The following is a 22,682-nucleotide window of genomic DNA, read 5'->3' on the forward strand; positions in this document are numbered from 1 at the left end:
CTTTTTGGGGATAGCTCCTTCTCTAATCCCCTTTCGCTTATTCACTTTAGTGACTCTGGTGTTGGCATTGTCAGTGTCTGGCGTGGGATTTAAAGTAATTGATATGGGGTGGGGTTGAGCAGGCGGGAGAGTTAACATGCTAAGGTCTGCACAATCACTGGAATCCTTCCTACTTAGCTGAGAAATACAATTTGATATATCCAGCGACCCAGAGAGATTATTCATACCATCCACCCCTGTGTCCGACACAATAAGTTCAGGGCTTACCACAGGAGATTTTGCCTGAGCCAAGGGGCCCATAGACGATCTCCGCACCCAGTCAAGTTCTTGGGATATTCGCCTTTCCAGAAGCGTGATGTCCTCAATTAGCAGTGACCCAGCTTTCACAAAATAGTTATCCAATGTTCCCTTTGATGAAGGTGCAACGGCCGTCGCACTTTTGCTCCTTGTTTCTATTGTCGACATCTTTGCGGGGAAGTGCTGATGATGGCCCGCTGCGTCCAACAATGTTCTAGGGGGGGTCCAAGGGGGATAGCCCAGGCCCGGCCTCTCCCGTCCTCTAACGGCCTCAAACGGCCCGCTCTTTGCCCGGACTTTGCTCCGGGCGCGTTCCGCTGGCGCGTAGAGGCGGGACTCTTGTGCGGAAAAAGTAATGGGACAGGAGGCGGAGCCGGGAAGAGGACACAGGTGTGCTGGGTCCACGCAGCAGCGAGCACCCTGGTCCTCGCAGTCCCGGGTCGCGATGGTTCACAACGGCCTCCCCAGGTTCAGCGTCCTTTGAAGTCAGCGGTCCCAAGCAAGGAAAAAGACCAGCTTTCCAGTGACCAGCAAACAAATGCAGCGAGCGGCTCCCGCGAAGCGGGGGCCGCGAGAGGTAAAGAACTTAATGGGGGCGGAGCCGGGAAGAGGACACAGGTGTGCTGGGTCCACGCAGCAGCGAGCACCCTGGTCCTCGCAGTCCCAGGTCGCGATGGTTCACAACGGCCTCCCCAGGTTCAGCGTCCTTTGAAGTCAGCGGTCCCAAGCAAGGAAAAAGAACAGCTTTCCAGTGACCAGCAAACAAATGCAGCGAGCGGCTCCCGCGAAGCGGGGGCCGCGAGAGGTAAAGAACTTAATGGGGGCGGAGCCGGGAAGAGGACACAGGTGTGCTGGGTCCACGCAGCAGTGAGCACCCTGGTCCTCGCAGTCCCGGGTCGCGATGGTTCACAACGGCCTCCCCAGGTTCAGCGTCCTTTGAAGTCAGCGGTCCCAAGCAAGGAAAAAGACCAGCTTTCCAGTGACCAGCAAACAAATGCAGCGAGCGGCGCCCGCGAAGCGGGGGCCGCGAGAGGTAAAGAACTTAATTGGGGCGGAGCCGGGAAGAGGACACAGGTGTGCTGGGTCCACGCAGCAGCGAGCACCCTGGTCCTCGCAGTCCCGGGTCGCGATGGTCCACAACGGCCTCCCCAGGTTCAGCGTCCTTTGAAGTCAGCGGTCCCAAGCAAGGAAAAAGACCAGCTTTCCAGTGACCAGCAAACCAACAAATATTATGCTATTCTTTCTTCACTTTATTGAATAGCAGCCATTTAAAGTCATCCGCAAAAAACTAACATTCCCATGGAACATTGGGAAAACACGAAGTTAAACAATAGAGAGTATATGGATAGAGTGTCCAAGGTTTTCCACCAATCGTGAGGCTCCAGGCACGTCATAGTCCTCTGTTACTCTTCATTACCCCTCTTTCGTCGCTCGAGATCAGCCAGCATAGACGCTTCATGAATCCTGTTTGTTGGAGTCTCCTGCTGAAAGCAAACAACATAGTTTAGGCGACAGCCAGGGCTAAGGATTAGCCCTGTATGGGGAAAACCACAGCGGGCTTCAAAGCTTATGAGGAAATGTCGGAGTTCAGTCCCCCAGGAGAGCGCCAACTGCTCATTGCCATCAAGAAACCTCACAAAGCTGTTTCTTCCCCAACTATCACCCGTTGGGTGAGATGTGTGATGCAGGAGGCCGGCATCGACTTACGGGCCTTCGGCACCCACTCTACCAGAGGGACAATGGCCTCTAAAGCCTTTACCCTGGGAGCTCGTCTGGAAGACATTCTGAACGCAGCAGACTGGTCTTCAGACTCTACTTTCAAACGGTTTTACTTTAAACCGGTGATTGAAATGACTCACGGGGTGGTGAGTAAGCTTTAAACGAGCATAATTCTCGCCTCCGGTCCTGACATAGAATGAAACATTTCCTAGCTATCGTAACAGAGAGTTTCAATTCTATTAAGGACTCGGAGGCTAGGATTATCCCACCAAAGGTACAACTTCTTTGTAACTGCCCTCCCTCGTACTGGGATAAGTAAATTCTTAATCCTATATTCATCACATTGTATTGTCACCGTTTTCCAGAAGAGAAGTTGGAGTCTGAATATCTGGTCGACGGTAGAAATTATTTTTCTGAAGCCGGCTTGATAGAGGCTCAGAATCTCTTGTTCTTCCATCCACGCCTGAAGGCAATCAAGAAGTACCCATGCGAAGAGTTTCTGGGTAACATCAATCAAACTGATCGGCCTGTAATTGGTAGGTAGAAGAGGTGAGCCTTTTTGAGGACTGGGACTATTTCTGCCCCAAGCCAAGTATCAGGTGGGTCCATGCCATTCATGATGGCATTGAATAAGGCCCATAAATATGGTCCCCAAATTTTCGTTTCCCCCTGAAAAAGGTCCCTGAGTAATTTGTCTAGGCCCGGTGCTTTGTTACAAGGAAGCTTATTGATTGCATTTAGCACTTCGGACATGGTAATCCCTGTGGCCGTCTCCTGGGCAGAGTCAGGGATTGTTATTGGAGGTTCGACATTTACAGTCACGGCTTCCATATTAGTATATAGGGCCTGGAAATTATTCTCCCATGCTTCAGATGATATGTTCGGCTCAAAGGCTGGCTTTCCTTCAGTGTCACCTGAACTAACTATTGTCCAGAAGGTATTCAAGTCTTTATTGGATAACGCAGATTTAAGAGTTTTCCCATCTGTCCAATTCCCAGTTGTTTTTTGCTTGCTGGATGCTATCTTTATACAGCGCCCTATTGAGTTTGGTTCCTCAATGTGTTACCTTGCACTCTTTTCCCAGCGGGGCACTCAAGTGTGCTTGTACTAAAAATGTGGGTATCCCTCATTTGATTAGTGGAGTGGTTATCTGATAATCTCACACACAAACCTTCTCTGGAAACTTTGCTAGAAGGGGGCGAGTAGTGGAGCAACAGGTGTTCTTGACGTTTGTGCCCCAGCGCCTTCTAATCCAATGGTATGGGATATGTCTAATTGCTTGTACTTGGTTGTTACCCCCTGCCCACAACTTGATGTCTGGGTAGGAACATCCCCGCTACACTCGTCTAATTCCATATCTAGCCATTGCCTTCCTGGTTTCCCATCTGAAGTCGGGGTCGCCACTTGTCAATCTACCTCCTCCAGAACTAAATATCTGTTGTTTACTTGTATATTAAATAGTAAGGGCCTGGTGGTGGGGGGGGAGGGGGGGGGGGCTCCCATCTGCCTTCAGTTGGAGAGCTTAGTGGCCATCTTGGTGTGTTAGAGGTAGTAAGGGCCCTAAGTGGCATTTGGTGTTGGATTTAAAAAAAAGTCCAATGGAAAAAGCCTAATTCCTGTTGGTGAGTCCTGATAGCGTATTGACTGGTTAAGTAAATCACTCACAATTTGGGTATTTTTAAGGTTTACACAATCCCCTTGCACTGATTTTTGTCGATTTCCCACCCAGCCTACTCTATGGGCCATTAGAATTTTCCCTGCCCTGGTCAAACGGCCTGTGTCTTGCTAGCCAAAACAGGCATTTATTTCTGACGTCAAGTTGTGTTTTCCTCTGGTCATTTTTGATTTTGGGGATTCCTGCCAGTATAATTACATACGGGGAACAGGCAGGAGGTAAATTTATGGTCGGTAGATTCGCCATTCCAGGCCTATTAACAGTGCATTCTTCCCTCACTCGCCTGCTCAAAGTCCCAATATGCCCATTTAAAAGGGGGGTGTTTTTATCCATGTCCCTCTTTGAGGGTACTACATTTTTACTGCCAGCCTCACAATTGGTGCTCGTGCCTGCCTGGTGATTATTGGCATTCGAAAACCTTATCTCTTGCGTTGTGGTGGGATCTACATTGATCTGTACACCCAACCCGCCCGGAGATATTAGGTTTAGAGTGTCCACCTGGGAGCCAGAGTCAGTCCCCCTTGCTGTTGCACGAGTGATGTTTATATTCAAATTTGTTTGCCTACTTTCCCCCAATGTCATCAGTTTATCTAGGCGATTAAATAGGGGGGGGGGGGCAGTTCTTCCCTTACAATAGCTCTTAGTTGATTCTGCAGTTCAGTCAACAGATTCAGTGCCCAAGTAGGATAGTCCGTGTCTACTCTAGTGAGCGGCGGGCCACTTGTCTTTTGATCCTGCTTCTCGCTCTCCTCTATACTAGATAATGGATCCTCACACTTTTTCTTTCTTTTGGGTCCCGCCTCATGTGCTTGTTTTTGCATCCCAATCTTTGGGATGCTGGTAGTATTCCTGCCTCTACATGCTACTTTTTTGGTGGGACTTCTAGGGGTGGTGGTGAGGATGGTTCAACTACAGGGACTTGAGTAGCAGTTTGTGGAGTGGATAAATCGGACACGGAAATACATAAGTCAGGAGTAAGTGACAGATGCCTCTCCGTGAGCTCTATTTCTGTGTTAAACACCCCTACAGCTTTCTGTAGAATCCTATCAATCGAGGTTGGTGGCAGTGAGGGTAAAGTGGTAGCTTTAGGCTTTGGCGGGCATGTATGCTTCCCCATTATACAACCTGGTTCAGCCTAGACCCCTGCTACGCCACTAAAACCACCACAAAGCAGGCCTACGGATATTGAAAAAGAAAGATTGAAGATAACCCAAATAAAGAGGAGGACAAGCTAATGTTTGGTGACCAGCAAGCATGTAACTATACTACACTCTAGATCTAAGTAGGGCTTATAAAGTAGTCCAATTGTAGGCGGACAATTCTATGATAATCGTGTGGCGATTAAATATCACAATCAAGCCCCAAGTCTCTTCGAGTATGTGCATACAAAGCCCAAGTGTTCTGGCGATAGAAGGAGAAGAAAGAGAGAAGCCAAACAAACTGGAAGTCCCACAATGAGTTTACCCCCTTTTTTTGTCCAGTGCAATCATAAACAGTTATTGACGTATGGCTGTGTTGGTTACATGGGGGTGCATAGATAGATGCCAGTTCCAGGCGTTGAGGCAATGCAAGGTCTGTGGTTCAGGAGTCCTACCCGTGGAAGCGAACACAGCAGGATGGAACCAGGAGGGGTGGCCCTGGCCTGCCTCTTCCTATCGCTTACGGCCGCAGAAGGGCCTGCCCTTGGCCCGGTGACGCTCGCGCGCGTCCCACACTGCGTGAGCCTCTGTTTGATTTTATAGGCACCTCCTGGTGCTGAGGGTCCCGTGGGCATTGGGGGCAACACACTATGCCGCTAGGGAGGCTAAGGGATGTAGTCCTCCTCCTCCCGGTCTCCTCGCCTCCTTGCCCCCAGTGAGGGGCGAACAGCACAGGTCACGGCAGGTAAAATGGGTTTCCAGCGCTTTGGGAGCCCGTTTGATTTTATAGGTGCTTCCTGGCGCTGAGGGTCCCGTGGCCGTTGGCGGCAACACACTATGCCGCTAGAGAGGCTGGGGGATGTAGTCCTCCTCCTCCCAGTCTCCCAGTCTCCTCGTCTCCTTGCCCCCAGCGAGGGGCGAACAGCACAGGTCACGGCAGGTAAAATGGGCTTCCCGCGCTTTGGGAGCCCCTGTTTGATTTTATAGGTGCTTCCTGGCGCTGAGGGTCCCGTGGGCGTTGGAAGCAACACACTATGCCGCTAGGGAGGCTGGGGGATGTAGTCCTCCTCCTCCTGGTCCCCTCGTCTCCTTGCCCCCAGCTTTTTTCCTTGTTTCCCTCTCTCTGTATTGTGCTCTTTTCAATTTTTACTTTTCATTTTTCACTTTTTGCGGCTTCCCGCCGTTGCCCTAGCTGCTGCTCTTCCTCTGTGGCCCCGCCCCCTCCAGCCCTGCTTCCCACTTTCCCCCCTCCCAGCTGTCCAGCCCTCCTCCTCAAGTTACTTAATTGTGGCCGCTGTGCGGCTGCACTGAAGGCACGCCAAAGACAAGCCTGACAGCGCTCGTCTGCGCCCAGCCCCATGGACCCTGGATTTCTAACCATACGACACTATGACGCACCCTCCACACCCTCAACAACAGACGCTCTCCCCTCCTGCCACCGGGCATTGCCGAATGATACCCAGGGCCCTTTCTCCTGCGAAAACTGCAGATGCACCTTTGCCTGCCAATGCACACCAGCCCCATCTGCCGCATGACCAACATATAACGGACCCAACTACCTCAGCTGTTTCCACGCGCTCCCTCCACAAACACGCCGGAAATCTGGGAACTACATAACTCCACCCTCCCCAACATCGCCTTCCTCACGGACACCTGGATGAACTCCACCTCTGCCCGGACATCACCACAGCCATCCCCGACGGGTACACGATCATCCACAAGGACCGCATCAACAAACCGGGTAGAGGTATGGCCATCGTACACAAAAGCACACTTCACCTAACCCAGGGCCAGACTGGGAACCAAAACTGTCCCTGGCAAACTGCTCGGCCGGCTCCCCTGGGGGAAGGAGGGGGATTGCGGCCGAGCTATTAGCTAGGGCAGGTTTCGCCCTATTTTGTTACAGGGGGTCAATATTGCCGGCCTCAGTAACAAAAACGACCCCCCTGGGGCCCAAAACCGGTCCCCACCTTGGCGGCCAAGCAGGGAAATGCCCGGTGCCCGCTACGGCCAGTCTGGCCCTGGCCTTACCACCCACCTGGAAGACCACTCGACCAACATGGAGCACCTCCACTTTTGGGTCCAGACCAACTTGAACAACATCCTCTGAGGCACCCTCATATATAGACCCGCTGGACTTCACCCACCCTTCAGCGACTCCATCATCGACTTCATCGCACCCCATGCACCCGCCTCCACAGACTACATCCTCCTTGGCGACTTCAACTTTCACCTGGACAGCCCAGACAAGAATACTTTGCCCCAGCTGGAGCACCTTGCCACCACTGGACTGACCACCTCCCCAACCCACTCAGCAGGACACACACTCGACCCCATCTTCTCCACCAGCAACATCACCTTCAGGCACAACTCGGAGCCCCTCTGGATCAACCACTGCTGCGTTCACTTCTTCATCAAACCCACCGTACACCACCACACCCACCGCTACCCTTGCAGAAGTTTGAACAAGGTCACTGAAGAACAGCTCACTAACTACCTCAGCAAAAACCCACCTCTGACATCCACCAACGCTGATACTCAGCAAGCAACCTCCACCGATGGATCTCTGACTTCGCGGACACACTGGCTCCCCTCAAGAAAGCCTCAGGCAAGCGACACCCCAAGAAAGCCAGCTGGTTCTCTCCCACCCTTCATGAGACCAGAATCACCTGCAGATGGCTCGAGAAGAGATGGGGAAACAGCAAGAACCTGGGAGACCACGCAGCCTGCAAAACTGCAGTCACCAAACACCAGCAACTCATTAGAACAACAAAGAAAGCGGCCCTAGAAGAAAAGATCAACAACAACGCACTCAATAGCAGAGAAGTCCTCGTCATGGTCAAAGAATTCGCCAAACCCAGCACAGAAACAGGAGATTTCCCACCCTCCAAAGACCCCTGTAACAACCTCGGCACCGCTTCCACCGCAAGATCAAGGAGATCTGTGACAGCTTTGATTGCATTGACAGCCAAGACCCTCCCACCCCACCCACAACCATTGCAACCAACGACTCCGGATCGCAGCAGACCCTGCCCAGCTGAGTTTCCCTCACTGCTGACGACAACCTCAAGATCAGGAGTGGCATCCGCTTCGCTGACCCCTGCCTGAACCACCTCTTCAACAGAGCCGGCACCTCTATCGCCCCCTAACTCTGCCGCACCATTGACTGCTCCATTAACTTCGCAACCTTCCTGGAAGACTGAAAACATGCAGAGATAAAGCTCTTGCTGCCGACCCCATGGACCTCAAGAACTTCAGACTCATCTTGCTGCTCCCCATCCTGAACGATCTTAATCCAGCTTCCGAAGCTACCACAGCACAGAGACTGCCCTCCTCGCTGCCACGCACAACGTCCACACCCTCTTAGGCCGAGGCGAAACCCCAGCCCTCATCCTCCTGGACTTCTCGGCCACCTTCGATACCGTCTCCCACCGCACCCTATGCACAAGACTCAATGACGCTGGTATCCATGACAAAGCCCTGGAATGGATCCGCTCCTTCTTCACTGGCCGAACACAGAGAGTCCGACTACCACCGTTCCATTCGGTATCCACAGAGATCAGCTGCGGAGTGCCTCAGGGCTCCGTCCTGAGCCCCATCCTCTTCAACATTTACATGGCCCTGCTCGCAGCCATCGTCAGGAACTGCAGGCTCGACATCGCCTCTTATGCCAATTACACCAAGCTAATTCTCTCCCTCACCCACAGTCGCCAAGAACAATTTCCATGACGTAATAAAGGCTGTCACCACCAGGATGAACAAGAGCTGCCTCAAGCTTAACTCAGAGAAGACCGAAGTCCTCATCCTGAGCTCCACCCCCTCTGCCTGGGATGACTCCTGGTAGCCCGCAGCACTTGGAATGCCCCCACACCCACAGACCACACACGAAACCTAAGCATCATCCTGGACTCTGTGCTCACCATGAACCGCCAAATCAACGCCGTTGAATCATCATGCTCCACATGTCACGCCTGCTCCAAAATATCTTCAAATGGATTCCCACCGAGTCCAGAAAGATGATCACCCATGCACTCATCGGCAGCAGACTCGACTACGGCAACGGACTCTACACCGGCATCACCCAGACACTCCTCAAGAAATGAAAGAACATTCAGAACACCGCCACTAGGCTCATCCTCAACATCCCGCACCGCAGCCACATCACTGGCCACCTGAGAGACCTTCACTGGCTACCAGTCAACAAAATTATCACCTTCAAGCTCCTCACAAACACCTACAAAGCCCTACATGATGCGGGACCTGTGTACCTCAACCACCGCCTCGCATTACACGCACCCACCAGAGACCTCCGCTCAACTCGACTGGCCCTGCCTACTGTCTCATGCATCTGCAGGACCACAGCCGGAGAAAGATCCTTCTCCTACCTTCCAACAACGACCAGGAACACCCTACCTCGCTACCTCAGACAATCACCGTCACTGCCTCAGTTCAGGAAGGACCTGGCTCTTTGACTGAACCTTCGCACCTTCGACGGATCAGCAGCCCCAACAGCCAGATGTAGAGAGCTCACACCTCACACTTCATTCTCCCAAGGGTTTGGATACTCCTGCATGGAGACAGCCATAGTCCTACCAGCTGTGTAAAGCATCATTCTACACATAGGCTTTATGTGAGGAGCAGCCCAAAAATTACACATCCCGTCTAGAAAAATATGTATGAAAGTGGAATGCAAACCACTCTACTTGATTCCAGTTCCAAGTCTTTAATGACTAAGAAAATAATTGCTTTCCAGAGAACTCAGGGGACTGCTGTGGGACCAGGCCTGGAGTCTCACAGTTAGTCTCACAGAGGTCAAAGAAAAAACACCTGAAGTCTGCAACTTGCTGGAGAAGCTTAGGGGCTGCCTAAGCATCTAGAAGCCTGCCTCCTCAAGGAAGGGTGGAGATTCCCAGGCTCTGCAGGAGGTAGAGACTATCTAGGAGGAGAAGCCTGGGCAGTAGGGCACCCAGCAGCAGCTGACTTCTGAGAGGAAGCAAATCCAGCACTAACCCGAAGTCTGCATGGTCGTTTGGTCCCCTATTGTAGCTCTGACAGCGGGCTATATAAAGAAGAATTCATTCAGTTTTTATTGTGCGGCTGAACCCCAAGGGTCTGGTTCTATCACTGCCACTCAAGGTATCTACCCAAAAGGAGCTACTGCATCAGCCTCCAGGTGCCACAACTGCCAAAGATGAGCATCTGCTGCATTGGTCTCTAACGCTGCAAATGCCAAAGATGAACAACCGCCTACACCAGCCACTAGGGCTGCAACTGCAGAAGACGAGCACCTGCCTGCATCGGCCCCCAAGTCACAAATACAAAAGACAAACGCACACCTGTGTTGGCCAAAAGCTGCAACTCCCACCAAGCTTTCCAATCGTGTTGCTCAGTTCCAGTAATCCTGAAAAGGGCTTGACTGCTGTCCATGGTCTCCCACCCTGGCACCAAATCTCAAAAGTCTGAAAACACCAATCGCACCATTCCACGTCTAGGACTCACCAGTTTTACTGAACAGCAAGCACAGTACTGTATCTGCACGGACACAGAGACTGTGCCTAAATGCAAGCAAAGGAAAATTGTTGCTGCTAATAGTAACCTTTGCCAACAAAGACTTGCTGGGCCAAAATAAAATTAAACTCACCTACTAGCCAGTCTTGGGAATATTCGTTAGGGATCTGCACCTGTGCGTAGCCTATACCCATATCTTTGTCCAAGGGAAGAGGTGTGGAGCAGCGGCCAGGGTGACTGACTCCGGAACCCAGGGGCTCACGGTCCGATCCCCAGCGCCGGGGCAGATAAGCCCAGCACCATGTGACTCTGGGCAATCTCTCGCTTAATCTTCCCAACGGCCCCCAGCACCTTGACACCTTCGGGTAATTGTTTGCGCTTTACAAATACTGGACATTTACATTTACAAGTTACATAAGAGAGAAAAGGGGGGATTAAACAGACACCAAAGGGGACACAAAGGTACTTTCACATTCTTTCTCATTGTGAATGATCTCCAACAACACTGCCATAAACCCACACATGATAAAGACACCATTCTGGATTTGATAATAACCAACTCCCCCAACCTAAAGACATTGAAAGAGAAAATATAGTTCAGGGACACATTCAACCTTGACACAGAAGCCAAGGCCGCAATAGCCCTTCCCACTCTAATTTCGATTACACCTCACATGGACGGTAACGAGGCCACCGAAAAGTAAAACTCCTGCATGAAATCCCTTTTCGACAAATGTGCACCCCTGACATGCTAATTATCCAGACCTAAATCCTCTAGGCCCTGGTGCTCTAAAGAGCTATATGAAGGAAGAGAGCTGATCAGAAAGTGAGAGAATGAAAGGAGAAATGCACCATCTCACCTGAGTTTGACTAAGCTACGCGAAGCGAGAAAACATTACAAAGATCACATCCTCAGAGCCAAATCCTCCAATATCAGAGCCCTCTTGATTCAGCAAAGAATAGACTAAAGCGCATGTTTAAGGTCACTGCAAAGACTACTAATCCCTCCACCACTTCGGCTCCTAAGTCATCAGAGGCCCATTGCAACAACTTCGTGGATTTCTGTGATAAAAAAGTTAGAAATTAATACTTCACTGCCTATCGATGACTCCATTGAAATGGTTGAGACTCTACCATGCAATGCACTAAAACCATACTTGAAAATCTCTTCCCTGGAAGACATTACCCTACTTTCAAAAACTCTCTTAAAGATTCAAAAGTCAATGTCCAACCACCATTTAAAACTCAACCCAACTAAAACAGAATTTATTTTTGATCTCACCTTTGACAGCAAAACACCAGTACAAGAATAGATGGCTAACCTTCCTGCCCTGGATGGTTGCCATGCCATTGAGCAGAGTGCCAGATCACTCAGGATCACCCTTGATAATCATCTCAATCTTTACAGCCACATCGCAGCCATGGCCAAAAGCGCACAACTCCAACGTAGGCAGCTTTGGGGCATCAGACAATTGATTCCGAGACAAGACCTCAAAATAGTGGTGCAGTCGCTCATTCTCTCTAGAATATACTATGGAATTGCCCTTCTTTCAGTCATACTCAAAGTTCACCTAGGCCCACTGAGAGCAACTCTGCATGCTGCAGCATGCTTCGTTTTAGATCTCAAAAGATCTGACCACATTTCCCCAGCCCTCCTAACACAACATGTGTGTTTGTAAAGCGCACGTTCACCCAGAGGTTTCTTGGCGCTGAATAAAAGATGTTTATTGTTACCCAACTCAATTGTACTTATTTTATCGACCTCAGACAGATGGAAAGCTGAGTGGACCCGCTGGGATTTGAACGTGTGACCATAAGGTCGAACACAGGTCCCTGCAGTGTACGCATTAGTCCACTGAGCCACCAGACCCTCCACTGGCTACCCATAGAAGCACAGGCTCAATTAGAAATTGCTTGCATTACCCACAGAGCGCTGCACTCCTCCTCACCATCCTATTTAAATAAAAAAAACGAAAATCTCCGGAGCAAATAGGGGTTCCAGAAATGTCCAATTCCACCTTCAGTCAAGAACGATACATGAACCAGTCTTTCTTTGGGAGTGACACTGGAATCTGTAACCCTTTGCCTCCATCTAACCACCTGCTTAGTAACCTTCAAAAAGACCACAAGCTCCTCCTTTTTGACAGATATCTTGGGTAATTCATCCTTGACCAGACTTATGTAATCGCTCCAAGGGGATCTGACCTGCCTTCGTTAGTTGACCCCACCAACTAAATTGATGCAGCAACTGTGTATTTCCTCGGCCAAATTGCTATAGCTGTTTCTTGTGGTTACTCCTGCACACAACCACTAAAGTAATCATTTGAGTATAATTACTAGTAATGTAATGCGCTGTAACCCTTATATCCTTCTTGTTCCAAAGCGCTCTGGTTCTGTATGGATATGCAGCCCTGTAACTGGATCACCTTTGAAAATGTGTACTATTTAGTACTTCTGTGTGATAGTGATGTGAAATTCCTATAGCCTGACAACCAGGACATATTTTTTTAGGTCAAGGCCAACACGTTTTCATGTGTATTTTGTCCTTGGGACAAGTGGGCCCAACCCCCTGCAGCACCAACACTTTGTCTGCCAGTTAAAGTACCACATTATGGATCAGGGAAAGGCATTGTCTACAGTTAAGGTAATATGTGTGTCCATGTGTTAAAGCTATCAAACTTGCATTTATGATTTATTAATATTTATATAGCCTTTATTATTAGGGTGAGCACTCAAAGTAAATGTTGTAAGTTCGGACTGCACTACTGACAGTGGTTCCAGTATAAATGTGTACAAACGTTTTCAAAGTTTAGTAATATGAGGCTATGTATAATGCTCCCAGAATGCACTCTGATTATATACAAATATTTGCAGAAGCTTGAAAGCAAGAGTGATGATTCTTTGCTTCCAAAATAAAATGTTCACAAAAAAATGCGAGTAGGAGAAAAAAAAAAATTAGCTTAACTACTGTAAGATTTTAGGTAACATATCTTTGCAGCATCATTTAGTAACATGTTGATGTATGCTAGCATTTCCCAAAAATATTCTTAAGTGAAAATCAGTGTAACCAGTTTAATGAGAAAAAAAATAAACAAACATTGGGAAAGCCAGTAGGTCTGAAATTGGTGGGCAGCGTTTTGGTTTTGTCAATGCATGACCTGTTTAGGCATGGTTTTTGTAAAACCTTATCGGTGTGGGCCCTCACCATTCTAACAAACATTGGCAAAAGCAAAAATTGTTTTTGGTTCCAAAAAGCGCACATTGCCACAGCAGTTCCGGGCACTGAACAAAACTACTTTGTGTGCCATTATGCTCCTTGTGAAAGAGCAGAATACTGTCACTCACAGTGAAGCTAGCCAATACAGAGAGAGAGAGAGATACAGACAGGATTTTAATAAACACAAAAGGCCTAAATAGAGACCCAATTATTAAAAAGTATCAAAAGTGCACCCATGTTATATATCCTTGCAATAAGTGCATATATATGGTTTCTGTGAATTCACAAGAATTGACAGAAGTAAGCCAAGAAATAGTACTCCTAGAAAATATTTGTGAATTGCATTTCAACATGAGCAACTATGCATGTGTAGATTTGCTCATGTGAAAATCTGGGTGTATCCAAGTTCGCTTTTCCTCCAAACACTTTTTTCTCAACCCTGGAAGAAGTTTTACGTCTGCCACTTTCAGGAGTAAATTTCCAACCTTTCTCAGTATGGGAAAGGATTAGAGAAGAGTTGGTGAAAATCCTTAAAGTATGCAAGTTAGTAGGTTTGCACACACTCAAAAGGGCATTCCAAGCATGGAACTATCGCTTACCACTACCTTCAGCTCCAGTATGTAGACATGCAGAAACATAGCAACATAAGGGAATTGCTAGTATTCAAACCCTGGCAGATTCAGACAGGCTATATCAGAGCTTCTTTATAATGAGATTGCTGCTGTATTTTGTCGCCGCATTACATGGCACAAAAGAAACAAGTGGATTTTGTTACAGAATAAGCAGATTTATGAAGCAACCTGCCACATGGACAAGTAGATATTTTATTGAATTTCACACCCCGGTGTGATTAAAGATCTTTCTTTTGCTTAAAAGATCGGCATTGGGCTTGGCAATACTTTATTGTGTTAGTTGGGTGACTGTCCAGTTTTGAGTTCTAGCCCCCCACACTACCTCCATGAGAAGGATGTGAATATTCACCTTCCCTACTAGGATGGTAAAGTGAGGTAAGCGTTGAACTTGGCCCAGCTTGCAAAGCCATAGTAGGACCTGCACCAGGACACCAGTGGCAAACTACTTCAACTACCACAGTAGACCAGTTATGCACTGTGCCCCCCCCCCACTGCCCAGTGTCTGACAATAATAAAGTCAACATCTCTAGACCTCATGGGTGGGCGGTGCTCGCGGAGATTTACTCAGTGGAATTCCGTGGAATTACATACCAACTCTATGAGATTCCGTAGAGTTCTGCAAGCGGGCGGAATCCAGCATGTCGCGCTGCTCGCACTGATTGTTTGGTGCAGGGAGCTTGTTCTGTGCTGTAAAATCAGTGTAAAGGGCACCATGTGGCACGCAAGTTCTTTCTGCCACTCAAGTAGATTTTCTACTCAAGCAGCAGCTTCCTCAATGTGGATGGTCGTGGCCTAGTGCAACTGCCCGCTTGAGAAAATCTCACTGGGAGGCGTTCTAGGACCCTAAAAATTGTGCTACGGGACGCAAATTTTTACTCGTACTCGCAAACTTAAGGTTGGCGAGCTGCGCTCAAGAAAAAACTCCGCCACGTGGCCTTTGGTGGCGTTTTGCTGGAACTCCGCGACACTCGTGTAGCGCGGAGTGGGCAAAACTCTGTGAACTCCGCCAGCAGAGCGGAATTTTTGCACTCCCCTCAGCTAAGCATCTATGCACTGACAGGCATGATGCACAACCACCTCTTCTGACAGAATCAGAAGGGTACCTATGATACTTTCAGAAACAAAGAGGGCTCGACTTAGAGTTCAGCTTTCCTTGTCAGATGGTTATGAGTGCAAGTTTCTCCTGTATTAACTCAGCTCAGTTAGCTTTGACTCCACAATCCAATTGCACTCCAGTCTCTTCTCGTCTAACGTAAACACAAGTACACCATAAAGAAACACATTTTAAACATATCCAAAGTTAAACATGGATACTGCATGAACTGTCTTCCTTTCAAACCTTCGTTCCAGCACTGCCTCTGTGGTCTTTCTTCATTTCCCCATAACCAGCATTTCACCACTTATGCAACAATCGCATATGTGTTGGTATTAGTTGTTTAAAACAGTTTGATAAATGCATGGCGCAAGCGATTTGTGTTAGCTGAAAACTAGCAAAAATATCAGGTCTAGAAAGTCCTAGCTATTTAAGCACTGATCTGAGTGGCTTCCTTTTCCCCACTTTTTTCACAGGATGTAGAGATATCTCCTTTCTATGCCACATTTTCACCTCTCTCTGGACGATGACTATCTGTTTGCCACGGACACCACGACCCATGTGTTATGAAGAGACAAACCTGGCCCGGAAGAGCTCCCAGCACTTGAAAAGCAGCCTGCATGAACTTCAGTTCTTATTCCAGGTATGTGCATCGATCTGCGCGATTGTCTTAGGAGACTGTTCTGCCGCAAAGAAGAACGCTGAGCAGAGCATTTTGTTGTTGTTTTAGCTGCCATCACCCTACACAAGATGTACTTGCACCTCACCTATCCCTACAATCTCAGGAACTTTTGTTTAATTTGATTAAACTATTTTTGAAGAGCACCTGCATTGTGTTGTGTCTATTAAATCGTGTTGTGCTTTTCACACTACCCAGACTGCGTGTTCTATTCCCCAGGCCCCTCCAATCGTTCATCACAAAACATTATCACCTATTGTTAAAGAAAATCTGCTCATCCACCCATGGAAGTCTTCAAGTGTTTATTAACAAACGAAAGAGTAAACTGTGAAACACAAAACCTGGCAATAAGGGGGTGTCCTAGCACCCCATGACCCTAAAAGCTTTCCAAGCAGAGACAAGGCACCAATTTATATGTTTTCATATACAGAGCTCTAATGACGACGAGACCAAAGCAAAGATAGTAAACACACGTGCAGGATCTGAAGTCACAAGGAAGTATTAAAAAACATTCAAACTGATACAGGAATGTAGACTTTAGGAGCTGAGCAAGCTATGCAAACATTTCTTGCCTACAGTACAAGCCATGCGAGTGTGGTTTTACATGTCACAGATGGACACAACCTGTAGCATTGGTTAGCATTAAGCAAAAAAAGATGGACGCAGCAGTTATAGCTACACTACGGCAGGATTTTCATTTTCACACTAGGTTACTACCATAATTGATCTCATCCATGCATAGTAGCTCTTTTGCATCTACTGGGAGCGGCCCGTCCAGGTAAGAGTGGGGGGTGGTTGGAGGGGGATTCGACAGACGACGAGGGAAAGTTAATTGTTTCATTTTCCCACGTCATCTGTCGAGCCCCACCCCCCAACCCCGCCCCACCACTCTTACCTGTACTGGCCGCTCCTGGCATCTACTCTACTCTGACATTAATTCCTTGGGCCCCTGCCTGTCTTTGCTTCTTTATGTAGACTTTTTCTATCTTACGTAAAACCCACTAAGTCTCGTTTCCTCAAACAGTCTCTTGTACCCATCTTCTGATATTTTCCCTCTTTTCTTAAAGCTGCTGTCATTGTCCTATTGTTAATTACACTTCACATTCTGGTCTATCTTGCATCTTGATTATGGAATGAATTGTGCATTCTTGCATGTCACATTTTTGACATATCCATTGCCTTTTTCAAATATCATACACCAATCCATGAAACGTTTTGGCACTTTTATATTCATCGGTTTTCTATATGATAATTACTCTACACTTCTCTCTTTCTCTTGGAGGTAAGAGTACTACACTGGCCTAGGTTTCCTCCTTTATTGCTCTATAGCAAGGCTCTCTCCCTTCCTCCAGCCTCTGCACAAGAGTCAATGCTGGTCCCACTTCTGATCTTACTCTGTGCTAACCTCTTGTCGTCAGGTATTTAATCCATCAGCGTTAATTCTCATTTGCAAGCTGAAGACAACTTTGTTTCCTCACAGTTACTCATACTCCTTGCTCTTACTGTTCCCTGGGGGGGACGTAACTCCCTCACCTGGACTGCCATTCCTTTCGCTCAAGCTCAGTTGACAGTGGAAGCCGTCACTCTTGTATACTCCCTTGTTCCAAGTAAGCGTATATATCTCTGAGCCGGCCCTAGGGGACCTGTTCACAGCCTCAGTGAGTAACATCCTGTCTCCAACCTGCCATTTGGGAAGCATATATCTCACATCTTCCTAAGAAAATGTCTTCACTGTCCCCATCTATAATGGCTGTGACCTCCCTTCAAGCCTCCCATGTAAGTTCCCTGCCTACTACACCCAACCAGGTTGGGGGCTTTCCATCTTCACCCAACCATGTGGAGGCTTCCCTCCTGCACTCTGCTCAGTGAGCTCCTTCCCACTGGCATACAGTTCTTTTAGTTTTCTCCTAACAATTCTTGCATTTTAACAACTGCTCACTAACATTCCAACTCTGTCGAAGCTCCAAGAGAAATGTTTCCATGTCCAACTATGTAGCCACAGAATTCCAATCTAGTTTTCATTAGGGCCATAGTACTAAAACAGCCCTCACTCACATAGTGGATGATGCTCGAAAAATGCTGGATCGGAACAAAGCTTGCCGTCTAATCCTCCTTGACCTCTCGCTAGCTTCTGATGCGCTCAAAAACGACAACCTCCTTGACTTAATGGAAAACAAGATGGGTCTATAAGGATCGGTGCTAAACTGGTTTGACTTGTTTCTTCACAACAGAACGCAAAGAATTAAAGTCAAACAATCCCTCTTCAATTCTACTCCGATCACACTTGAGGTTCTACAGGGGTCCGCGGGCTCTCACCCACGCTCTTCAACCTGTTCATGGAGCCTTTAACGGAAATACTTAAATCACCCAACATTGTCTATCACATGTATGCAGACGACGCCCAACTGTACCTGAAAATCTCCTCCCCTGAAGACATCAAGTCGCTCAAATCAACCCTACTTAAAACCCAACACTGGCTGACTTCCAACCATCTCAATCTAAACTCCATCAAAACAGAATTCCTCCTTATCTCGCCACCTAAACAGGCTCCCATTATTGTCAAATATGAAACACCTAACGTTTCCCAACTGTATACCACACATCATTGAACTAGATCTCTTGGAATAATACTTGACTTGAACATGCAGGAGCACATCAGTTCAGCCTCCAAATGAGCAAACTTCTAAATGAGCACCCTAAGAAAGATAAAACCCTTCCTCCCCCCAGGTGACTTCAAGTCTAATGTTCAAGCGTTAGCCATTTCCAGGTTGGAGTATGGTAGTGCAACTCTCTGTGGTCTACCTAGCTACAAGTTGGCTCCGCCTAGAGTCTCTCTGAATTTGGCGGCAAGGCTCATCTCAGGATCCAAAAGAAATAACCTCATCACTCCAGATCTGAAATCCCTAAACTGGCTTCCATTTGAGGCAAGGATACATCTTAAAATTCCTTGCATGACCCTCAGAGCCCTTCACCTTAACACTCCTTTGTACCTTGCCCGAAAACTGGAACTCTCTGGCGTTTTCAGATCTTCAAGGAGTTCAGCACCTTGCTGCTTAAACCACAAAAATTCCAAAGAAAGAAAACCTATAACCGAGCCGTCTCTGGTATTGCCCCAAGAATCTGGAACTCCTTGCCTCCAGAAACCAGACAGAATCCCTCAACGGTGTCTTTCAAAAAAGAAGTGAAAGCACTACTTACGAATACTTTCTGAACTTGAAATGTACCTACTACGCCCGCGGAACATGTTAAGATGCTTCCTTCTCACGCTTGCTAGTCCTTCTTTTACGGACTTCTCCCCCCCCCAGACAGGCGCGGCTACATCCTGTTTTGTTTTTGAACATATGGTTGTTTTTAACACCCTTATTTGTTATCGCTTTTATAAGCTCATGTATATTGTATTTGCGGTGTTGCGATAAAACAGTCCTCTTGTGTACTTATGTATCTTGCATACTCCTGTTGTCGTTTTGACCTACTTGTCTTACGCTCTTTTGTCCCTGATCATCTGTAAATGGCTTTGATACTCTCGGATCATGTTCGCACTATATAAAACTCTCTAAATATATATTTTTTAAATGTCGATCTTCTCAAACTCTGCATTGCTGGCCATTTCCTCTTCCAGCCTGCCCTTTCGAATCCTTGTTCTTTAGCTCCTCTCATAGGGTCATTATTCCTTGCACAACAGGCCCTCTGGGGACCATTTCTTTCCCATTCTCTCTTTTAGCATATTTCCTTTTCTAAATGTCTTGGTGGGTCATGTTCTCTGATATGCTGCCTTTTTGGGCCATTCCTTTGACTGTTGGGTGTGAATTCCTCACTCCCGTAACAGGCTCTGGGACTCTACCCTTTGTGTTTCTTTCATTGGTACCCTGTCTTCAGATGCTGTTCTTCTTACACACATTGCTCCTCACACTGCCTTGCGGGTTTCTAACCTTTCACACCTTGCCCTTTGGTGCCCTTCCTTTCCATTCTCTGTTGCACTGTTTTTACTTCTCATTCTTTTTCGCCAGTAGCGCCCCACTCCCTCTCAACCCCGAGTTCCACCCAAACCACACTGTCTTCCTAGATCCTGCCTTCTTAGATCTGCTGTTAAGAAGCCTTCTTCACACTGCTGTGCCACTCTCGCGATTTGGGATGTGTCATTTACAGACTGGTCTCCTCACAATGCCCTGTGGGTTCTTTTCCTTTCAAAGTCTGTCCTGTTGTCCTCTTCTCTCCCTCTCTCACTGCCCTGTGCATTCCAACTCATGCATTAGCCTTCCCTCCTTCACCCAATCTTCTCTCTACCTCACTGTCTCTGTACATGTTAACTCTGACGGCAGATCCCTGATTCTTTTTTCCCAACTTCTGATTTTAGAATGAAGCAATTCCTGGGAGTGAGAAGGGTGTCTGTGTCCCAGAAGAGACTAACTCAGTTGATTGGAGCACACAGCTGGTAAGTTGGAGGTGAGAGTTTCACCTTTCTCTTTGTGTCCTTGGCCCAATCCAAACTACAGTGCCCGTTTGTCAGGTATCCCTGCTTCCCCATAGAGTGGATGTAGCTACCCTGAAGATACTCCAGATCAGGCGAGAGTGGCTTGGAGCTCTGTCCGGAATCGTGTTCATTATGTTTTTTTAACAGATACCATCTATTCCAAGATATTCAGTGAATCTAATTCTTTAGCTAATTTACAAAATAGTACACAAAATTAAAAAACCAAAAATAAAGAAGAAATGGCTGGTGGATCTAGAAGATTTAATACACAATTAGAATTTGTCAGCCATGATACAGCTGTTTACTTTGTTTTGCATCTTCCAGAGACATTCATTGTAAATTGATTTGGGAACCCTTATAGTCAACAGAAGAGAGTTTTCTAATGCGTTGGACCCCTTTAAAACATTGCACTAAGTTAATAGCCCAACCTCACACAATATAACAATTCTGGGTCTACAATACACATGCAGGTTCCATAAAATACCTGCAAATTTTCATGGGTGCACTGAACGAAATGAGCTGAATATAGAAGTCTTCATGTTACTCATGTGCTAAGATCTGTCTGTCCGTCATTGTAAAACTCGCTGTTCATGCCAGGACGTGGGGTTGGGGGCCATGCGTTTCCTTTCAATACAAATGAGCAGCTCCTAGATCATTAACGACGATTGAAAGCAAACCGAGGAATGGTGGAGGATGTATTGCCTAACTTAAACCAATTGACATCAGAAAAATACTCTGGAAAAAAAGGCAGTCGGACCACAGCATCGCTGGAGCAAAGATTTGTGCTACCATGGGAGAATGAGCATGCAGCTCCAGCTGCCTTCTTTTAAGTGAACGTTTTTGTTGGTGGTGCAGCAGTTAGCTGCTCAGCAGTAATTTGCTGAAGAACCTGTCCTGCAGCACGGTTATCCACGGTTGACGATAGAGAAACCACATATAGCCATAGTTTGTCAATGAAATAAGAAAGGGGTATATAAGCCTTTGTGACAGTAGTAAGGGTGTCAAATGAAAATCTCTCATTCAATGGAACAAAAGGCCACCTGGGCTCACTGCCTGGACAAACCTGTGTCTTTCAAGTAACACACACATCTCTGCAGTTGATGCATTAATTCACACAGCATTTTCTTGGCAGTAAATGTTGAAATAAACAGCCACAGTCCATTCACAATCCTGGTGCACTAGTGGCTGGACGCCCTCCTCACCAGAGATCTTCAGATGTACGCTCTGTATACAAAGGCCTCCGGCTAGACGATGAGCCTTGTCTCTCAATTACACAATATCACTCCCTCTGTCTCCCACTTGCTCTATCTGCTATTACAACTCTGCACACTCTGCAAGGGCTCACCCGACCCACAGCTTCAAATGGCTCTGAAAGGGTGCGCACCTTAATATTTACTGGTCCAGCCAACTGCCCAGGACAACGCCCTCCATATGACGTGTCAACAAGGCAGTTCTTGCTCACCGTCCACAGGTGCACATAGTTTGGAATCCTTTCTCGTAATATCTCGTACAAGGATTCCCGATCACTACTGAATGGCTAGTTATTTACGTTCTGACTGGCACTGACAATATTTGGTTCCTAATTGTATGTCTTTAGCTTTTTGCTTTTAATCGCTATACATATGCGATCCTACCAGAACAGAGGACGATATGAGTGCTTGAAAATGAAGCATTTTCCTCTTTCATGTATTCTATCTGGCTCTTTGTATGACTCTGCTGATCTCTTGCTTGCTTTTTTTTCTCTCTCTAATGTCTTAGGATACAGTTGTGCATCGCCTATGTCAATATAAAGTCTGCTTCCAGCATGTAGAGCAGGCTTTGCTTCCATACCCTCCCCTCAATAAAATAAGGAGTGAGCTGGTCATATCCAACATCTACCTAGACAATCTGCTGGCAGCTTTTAGGAAGATGAAGGTAAGAATATGTACTTTGAAGAAATAACCTCTTTTGTATAATGCTTGAGGCAACTCTTCCACCATATCTTGACTCAGTAAGTAGCAGGTGTTATTGTTACCCTATAATCACATTCAGTTTTTCAATCCCAGACGGACAGCAGACTAAGGGTCTGATTTAGTTCTTGGTTACTCTGTCACAAGGGCGACTGATATCCCCTCCACCAAAATATAAATCCCATACGATATAATGGAATTTCTATTTTGGCGGACGGAATATCCGTCAGCGTTGTGATGGAGCAACCCATCCGCCAAGATCTAAATCCGTCCGAGTCAGGCTTTGATTCAAATTTGTGGCCT

General features: G+C 47.3%; 1 protein-coding gene across 1 annotated transcript in view; it reads left to right on the forward strand.

Annotated features, from left to right (window-relative positions):
• LOC146839382 (uncharacterized) overlaps positions 1–22,682 on the forward strand; it is a 42,389-nt gene that overhangs the window by 13,925 nt on the left and 5,782 nt on the right. The window contains exons 2-4 of the mRNA XM_085650352.1: positions 15,757–15,923; positions 20,314–20,391; positions 22,189–22,344. Coding sequence (XP_085506478.1) covers positions 15,757–15,923; positions 20,314–20,391; positions 22,189–22,344 — 401 coding nt within the window. The remainder of the gene's footprint in view (positions 1–15,756; positions 15,924–20,313; positions 20,392–22,188; positions 22,345–22,682) is intronic.

Source organism: Triturus cristatus, chromosome 4_1 (genome assembly GCF_964204655.1).
Source record: "Triturus cristatus chromosome 4_1, aTriCri1.1, whole genome shotgun sequence".
In the NCBI taxonomy this organism is placed as follows: domain Eukaryota; kingdom Metazoa; phylum Chordata; class Amphibia; order Caudata; family Salamandridae; genus Triturus; species Triturus cristatus.